Raw genomic sequence first — 8,305 nt, forward strand, 5'->3', positions numbered from 1 at the left:
GTGTGTATGTTTTTCTCGTGTTTTGATGAGCCATCCACAGCATCCCACAGTCACTGCAGGGCAGTGGTTGTTCCAGGCCAGCATTTACTTAATTCAATAATAGAATTCTGTGGGGAGTCAGTAACTGATACACATTTGACAGAAAAAATTAACCTGTGTTAAGTTATCATGCAGATCTATACAATAATCAATGCAAACAAACAAAAATGTACCCTTTCCTTGGTTATAAGAGAACTAGGTAGTTTAGGAAGCTAAAGATTGGTTAAGCACCAAAACACTAAACTGAAAGCTTTTTATTTTTGAGAAAAAAGTATGTTTTGTCACTTTCTGTTTTCAGCATATATTTCAATTGTTTCCAGTGGAACCAAAACCTCCAGATCCCCATTCAATGTCTTCCAAATCTTGAACTTTCCCTATTTTTTATAATATACCTGTTCACAGATTTGATGTGCAAGCTGGTCACCCTTTTAACATCAAAGTTTCCTTTGCCCAAATTAAATAGTACAACACTAGTATTTCCTCCATAATCTTCATCTATGACACCAGCTGCTACATCTAGGAAGTGTTTTGAAGCCAAACCAGAACATGGAGCTACTCTTCCATAGCACCCAACAGCAAGACTGATCTGAATGTCAGTTTTCACAAGGTCTTTCTCCACAGGTGGCACTGTGTAAGAGTTGCTACTGTACAGATCACAACCACCCACCTGTGCGGATGCCTTGGTCACAGGGGTGGAGCGCTCCCAGAGCAGAAGGAAAAGTTTCCCTGAACTACCCTCCTCTGCAGGATACTACTGCTTGCTGGAGGAGATGGTGTGTACCTCTTCAGTCCATGGCATGCCAGAGCAGAATGTGGGCAAAGGTTGCCACAGAAAAACAGGAAGGCATGAACCATATCATTTCAAAAAATAACATTTAACTTAGAAAACCTTTTTAAAAAGATATTACTTATTTATTTTTAGACAGAGGAGAGAGGAGGAACATGAAACATCAGGTGAGGTGGCCTCACATGCGCCCCCTGTTGGGGATCTAGCTCACAACCCATGCATGTGCTCCAACAGGGAATTCAGCCATGGGCATATATAAAATGAAGACTATTTCTGTAACTCAAAAGACCAAACAGACATTAACCATTAAAGAAGCACAGGAAAAAAAAGATACTTCATGAAGAGTGTAAGGAAAAAAAAAAACAGACAAATATGCACTTCAATTTAATGGCAATTGCCATATGGCTCACTAGTATTTGAATCAAGTCCTACAATGCCTTAAGTACTGATCTTAAAACTATCATTTACTTTCCCAATATGTAAAGAAAAACCCTAACAAGTTAAAGTTTGGAGAGTTTATCATATAGAAGGAATCACCGAGGTATAGAAGTAATGATAATGACTGACTGAGATTGAGAGATGCTGATGTCCAGGTCTTTCTCTTAAAGGGCCTGACACAGGCTTACACAAACTCATCAACTCTGACCTTCAGCCTTGGGACAGTATATTGAAAGGTGCTATGGACATTCAAGGAGGGTCTCAACAGTCTGGCTTCTGGCCTAAGGCTGGAAGTGGGGACATTCTCCCACACAGAAGTCGTCTGAGGCCATTCTTCCCTGCTGAGCCCTCCTGACAACAGAGCTGGAAGATACTATATCTGAGTCTCCACCAGCCTGGCTAATTCTGTAGTGATTCCCTCAGTACCCTAGATTCCCTCAGGCCTTGCCTGACTCCACTTCAAAACTCACCGAAGCCTTATCCAGTAGGTTTTCCATACAAATGGCGCTTCTTGCCTCATGGTTCAGACTGTACTAAATCTCTCAAAGAGGCTTAACCTTCCCTCTACATGCTCAATACTTCTCACTCGGTGGCTGTTGGAAAACCAAAGGACATTTCCTTTCCACATTTTATTGTTGTTCAAGTACAGTTGTCTCCATTTCCCCCCGTCACTCCCCCAACACAGCCATCCCTACTTTCCCAAATTGATCCTACCTCCCTTTAGTTTTTTCCATGTGTCCTTTGTACATCTTCTTGAAAATCCTTGCCCTCTAACCCCATTATCTCTTCCACCTCTCCTCTGATTACTGTCAGTTTATTATTTATGTCCATGTTTCTGGTTACATTTTGCTTGCTTCTTCATTTTGTTGATTTTTTTTTTCTTATAGGTGAGGTCATGTGGTATTTTTCTTTCACCACCTGGCTTATGTTATTACCATAGTGCTCTCCAGATCCATCCATGCTGTTCCAAAGCTTAGGAGACCCTTCTACTCTAAGAACCCTGGCACACCTATTCTAAAGAAACTATGCCCACCGTTGTTCCTAGCAGCAGAATTTACAATGGCCAAATGCTTGAAGAAACTTAAATGCCCATCAGGGAATGAATGCATCTGCAAACTACAGTACAGGTGCACAAGCACAAAGACATTTTTCAGTGAAACAGAAAAGTAGATTGTCTCAGGCTGGGGAGGTGCATTGCCATATAAGAAAATCAGGAGTCTAAACTTTGTAGGGACTTGTTGGAATTCCCAAAGGGTTAAAAATATAAGTCAGAAAACATGACACATGTCCCCAGGCTTCCTGGGATTTCTGTGCCAAACTGCAGGATCTCAACCACTTCCTTTATAAACCCTGTTCTTGGCACAAAAATAAATCAAAAACAAAAAGAGAGAGAGAGAGAGAGGGAAAGGCCCAATGTACAATTTCTAAGCAACATGCACAGATTTTCTCTGGACCCAAAAGAATGCAAATGGAGTCTGAACAAGGTTGCCATCACATTCCAAAAACAACTTAATTGTATAGACTGCATGCTTTTTTAAAGATTGAATGTATTTATATTTATAGAGGGAGGGCTTTGGCTGAAACTACTAGTAGGATAACAGAGGTCATTGGAGTCAAAACAGAATTCTGAAAGCATTTAAGAGCATAGAATAATGTTGGAGACCAGCTGTTGCTCTATGACAGAAACAGAAATAAGTCTGAGTTTTCGAAATTCTCTCCACTGAAGCACAGCTTCCAAAACCACATTTGAAGGACTGGATTGCTCTGAGACTTTTGTGTTACTCACTTGTGACACCTGCATCTGCACTCTCACCTACCTGGGGGGGTGGATATTGACTTTTTTCTGGAAACATCCCAGACCTCCTGCATCTGTTCCAAAAATGTGACCAGGCCTGGCTTAGAAACAACAAGACCTGTATACAAAATAAATACTATTTTTTTAAATATTCCCAATTTCCAATCCATTGTGTTCTCAGTTAAGAACACTGTAGAAAAATTAAAATACTCTAGAAGATCATTTTGCAAAGTCCTGTTTTCTGAAGCACCTTAATAGTTCTAACAACACATAAATTTTTCAATGCGTTCCTAAGGACCACAGTTCTCGAAGCCATTATTTTCTACAGGAGATGACCTCCGATTTCTCCCTTGTGATTATGAACCTCAAAGTCTACCATATAAAGTCAAGCCCCCAAAAGATGCTGTATAAAGAAAATCCTGTGGGCGGAGCAGGCAATGTGAAGGAAGTCAGCCTCACCCAGGGAGACCAGGTTGCTGTAATTCTCCAGCATCACATCTGAGTACAATTTCCGCTGAGCTGGGTCTAGGCATTCCCATTCCTCCAAAGAGAAATCTACTGATACGTCCTTGAAGGTCAAAGATTCCTAGAAAAAAAGGAGACAAATTTATGAAGAAGACACAGCACAGTTCTCAGTGTCGTCTTACATGAAATGTGTTAGAAGTGGTTTTAACCTAGGAGATATCCTGCATCATTCAGGAAGTCCACTTTGACTCTCTAACACTCTGTAATGTATTTTGTAACATCAACAAGTGAGGATAACACATGTCTACAAGTACAATGCAAAGACATTACTTTTCAGGATAATCAACTTTAAAAGGAAGGAACACACACAGGCATATGGACTGTTGAGTGCTGTATTTGTATCATTCAGAATCAGCTGTGTATACTTCTCAGCTACAAAGGACATGGTGAGTTTAAAGTGTAAGTAACTTCTTTAGGTTTCATTCAGGCAACAAAAAATGTCCTTGTGTTAAAATGCAGATTTTGATTTAAGAGTTGTTGGTGAGGCCTGTGTTTCTAAATTTTTCAAGAGCTCAATTGTTTAAGTATGTTTGATTGAGTATTCTGTTACAATTGTCCCATTTTTACTCCCCCTTTCCCCCTCCATCCTGCAAATCCCATACTCTACAATTGCCTGAATGAGTTCATGGCCATGGGCTATACAAATAAGTTCTATGACCTCTCCATTTCTTACACTATTTTAAATTCTTCTATTTTGTACCCACTGTTTATGCTTCTTCTTCCCTCTACCTTCTCCCCCATTCTCCTCTAGCCTTCACCCTTCTTTTCACCCCCATATGATCTTCATCTTCCTGAATTTGTTCCTCTTCCAGTTTTTTTTTCCAGTTTCTTTTGGTTTTGTTTTACAGGTTCAACTGCTAATACCGTGAGTTTATTGTCATTTCACTCTTCAGATTTTTGATCATCTTCTGTTTCTTAGATTAAGTCCCTTGAATATTTCGTATAAGGGCTTGGTGATAATGGACTCCTTTAACTTGACCTTATCTGGGAAGCACTTGATTTGTCCTTCCATTCTAAATGATAGCTCTGCTGGTTAGATTATTTTTGGATGTATGTCCATACCTTCCATGGTTTGAATACTTGTTTCCAGCACCTTCTTGCCTGCAAGGTTTCTTTAGACAAATCAGCTGCTAGTCTTATGGGAACCCATTTGTAGGATACCCTCTTTTTGTGTTGCTTGATTTAAGATTCTCTTCTTATCTTTTATCTTGGGTGATGGAATTGTGATGTGTCTTGGTGTCTTCCTCCTTGGGTGCGACTTCTTTGCGACTCTGAGGCCTTCATTCACTTGCAGGTCTATTTCCTTCAGCACACACGGTAAGTTTTCCTTCATTATTTTTCAAACCAGTTTTTTATTTCATCTCTTCTTCTTCTCCTTCTGACACCCCTATGATTAGAATGTTGGAAGTTTTAAAGTTGTCCCAGAGGTAATTCAGCCTCTCAATTTTTTTAAGATTTTTGTTTATTCATGCTAACCTGGTTGAGTATTCATTTCTTCCTACAGGACCAATTTTTTCTTTTGAATCCTGGTTTCCTTCATTTCCCTGTTGGTCCCCTGTATATGCTTCTGTATCTTATAGTATAGAGCCTTCACATGTTACTTTTTTTTTGTAGTTGTACTCAACCATTTCTATGAGCTCCCTGATTATCAGTGTTTTGAACTGTGCATGAAATGGTTGGCTTTTCAGGAAACTTCGTGCTTTTGGTGCTTAGTTTTTTTGTTTTGTTTTGTTTTTTAATCATTTTACATTTTAGAGAGTGGGGAGGAAAGGAGGAAGAGAGTACGAGAAACACCAATGTGTAGTTCCCTCTACCGTGCCCCATACCGGGGAACTGACCAGTAACCCAGACATGTGCCCTAACTTGAAATTAAACAGAAATTGTTTGGTTAACCGGCTGGCAGTTCATCCCTTGAGCCACGGCAGCCTTTCATCTTTTGCTGGAATGCTAATTGGTCCTTTTCATTTGGGCCATATTTCAGTGCCTCATTGTACCTGTTATATTCTTATGGATTGTGCCGTAGGTATTTGCCATGGAAGGGCAACCCACTTTGCTGTGTTGTGGTGCTGCTTGTGGGGCAGGGTTCAGACAGGGATCAATGCTACTTGCTCATCTCTCACCCAGCTTTCAGTCAATTCTCCCACTAACCTAAAGGGAACTGCCCTTTCTGGTGCTACTTCTGTGGTGAGTGGTCTTTGTACATCCTAGGATTCCTGCAACAGTATTTTATTGATATATTAAGAGAGTAAAAAGACAAATCACTCTACTCTTAACATTTTATGCACATAGTCAGGTATACTCATACATATGAAACTAGGCACTAATGAAAAGTAATAGAACACAGAATTTCTATATCATTGTAATCTAGATTATTTTATGATTCTGTAAATCTGGTGAATCTCTGTGTGAAAGAGGCCCTTTGTGGTGTCAAAACACAATAAAAAATAAAAGCAGAATAATAGAAAAGAAGTTAGAGCTATTGTTTCTTAGTGTTTTATTTCTTAGAAAACGTTTCTTTATCATGTGTGGAGAGCTGGATCTCACCAATTCAAATGAATGAAATGTACATTTATACTATGAATCTTTTTTAAATATTTTATTTATTTATTTTTAGAGAGGGAAGGGAGGGGAGAGAGGTGGGGAGAGAGAGAGAGAGTGAGAGAGAGAGAGACATCAATGTGTGGTTGCTGGGGGTTATGGCCTGCAACCCAGGCATGTACCCTGGCTGGGAATCGAACCTGCAGCACTTTGGTTCACAGCCCGCGCTCAATCCACTGAGCTACACCAGCCAGGGCTTATACTATGATTCTTGAAAATTACCTGAAACTATGAAAAGTGATAATGTAGAGTATGTCTGTGACAAGAGTGTGCAATATATCAAAAGTGTACAGGAACAAGGCCCCACTGACACTATGCTTCATGTCAAAAGCCATTGATCTCTATGAAATAAATACAGGGCCTTCATGTTCCAAAGGAAACAGAAGTTAAAAAAAAAGTGTTCAGATAAAATGTGATAGTTTTTTCACATCCCTCAATAATTCCCTGGTAGACTCTTGTGAATGATAAAGGAAAAACTATTAAGTCTACACTAAAGATAGCACCTCAGCCAAGTGACTATCAGGTAGATTAGAACAATGAATAGTCACCCACTGAGGCATGCAGAAGCATACTGTTGGTGAAACACTAGTGGTGAAATACCTAAATAAGAAAGTAATTATATGAACATAATCATAAGTAAACATTCAGTTTTTCAATGTCAATCCACAGGTACCTCTCATATTCAGTACACTAACTGTGTATTTAAATAACAAGACCTTCTTATTAACTGAGTGACCAAGCCTATGCTACTTACTTTTTCAGAACATTCACAGTAATAATCACTGTGAAATCTACATGTTCTTACCTCTGCTGTACAGAGGTAATGATTCACTTATATGAACTTAACCATATATACCCCTGATCCACCAATACCTATGCTTCTGAGCCCATCCCAGCAAAGATATTGCACGTGACTGTGGTCCAAGTTCAACCTGTAACAGAAGAGATGAGTTCAGTGTTTCAAGAGTATTGACTACAGGCAGAAATTCTTGACCTCAGGCAGCCTAGATAAAGAGAATGCACAAAAGGATCTCAGACAGGGAGGGAACTACTGTACATAAACTATTGTCCTTGAGAATCATAAAAAGAAACAGAAGTAGATTAAAGGAATTTCATTATCGAAGAACATCAAACAAAAGGAGTAATGGTTGCTGGTTCTTAACTTAATCATAGTATGAAGAATAGTTATGACACCCTCTGATTCAGGGCACATCTTTTACCTGAGAAGCTGCCATGTCTTCCTGGTGCTGATCCTTCTCCTCCTCTGGGTTCTTTTCACAGTAGACCATACGCTGAGGAGTCAAGTTTGCGTTTTGAGAATGTGTCTTCAAAGGCACACCTTTTTAATTTAATCCCACCACAATCACTGGCAGTAGGTGGAAATGCTGAAAGGCTCACCCTCTAATCTCATTTGTCACAAAGAAGCAGGGCAACAAACTGCTTCAGGGAGACCACACTAAGTTTTGTTTTTTTTTTCCTGTTTTCATGTGCTCTCTCCTCCCATAGAGGACCACAAACTGCTACAGCAATAAAATGTGTGCTGCTCTGCTTAACCCCACAACCTGCAGAACGCTCTGTTCTTATAAACAAAGCCTGCTCTCCACTCTCACAGATGCATTCCAGAACCCTCCTGCCAATCAATGGGTTCACCTGAGTATCTCCTGGAGTACCTGATTGGACAATGATCCCTCACAGGAGAGGTTCACTCACTACATCTGTGGAGAGCGCACAGGTGAAGTCACTTCTCAGATCTCCACAGGTGATCTAATAACAACACAAAGGGGGGCAGTTTAGCTGTAAAAATCATGCAGGACCCTTTGGGATCAAGTTCCCACTAGGCATCCATAACCTGCTTTGCTGCCCCTGCACTCGCTTTCACAACTCCTCTCCTCCAAACCACTTTCTCTCTCTCTGAAGTGCATCTTATTAAACAGGGAGGATATCAAATGGGGTTCAGCACATCTCCACCCTCTGGAGCAATTTGGTGTCCATAGGCCGTGAACAGTGAGGCACAGAGATCTTTTGCCTTACCTGACTTGTGACATTAAATGCTGAGGGGTGGTCCAGCTGCACAGGCAACATCTCTCAGCATCAAACTCACAAAAGAAATGGGGAGAAAAACT

The 8,305-nt window shown here is 40.2% G+C and overlaps 1 protein-coding gene and 1 pseudogene across 1 annotated transcript; both read right to left on the reverse strand.

Moving 5' to 3' along the window:
• Positions 1 to 302: 302 nt before the first annotated feature.
• On the reverse strand, positions 303 to 838 carry LOC114489623 (annotated as a pseudogene).
• A 2,235-nt stretch (positions 839 to 3,073) lies between these two features.
• On the reverse strand, positions 3,074 to 7,417 carry LOC114489692 (putative protein ZNF720). The gene is made up of 3 exons (XM_028503558.1): positions 7,403 to 7,417; positions 3,519 to 3,645; positions 3,074 to 3,177 (listed from the first exon to the last, which is right to left on the reverse strand). The coding sequence occupies exons 1-3, from the start codon at positions 7,415 to 7,417 to the stop codon at positions 3,074 to 3,076; spliced, it is 246 nt and encodes an 81-aa protein (XP_028359359.1).
• Between the last annotated feature and the right edge of the window lie 888 nt (positions 7,418 to 8,305).

Source organism: Phyllostomus discolor, chromosome 15 (assembly GCF_004126475.2).
Source record: "Phyllostomus discolor isolate MPI-MPIP mPhyDis1 chromosome 15, mPhyDis1.pri.v3, whole genome shotgun sequence".
NCBI classification, from domain to species: domain Eukaryota; kingdom Metazoa; phylum Chordata; class Mammalia; order Chiroptera; family Phyllostomidae; genus Phyllostomus; species Phyllostomus discolor.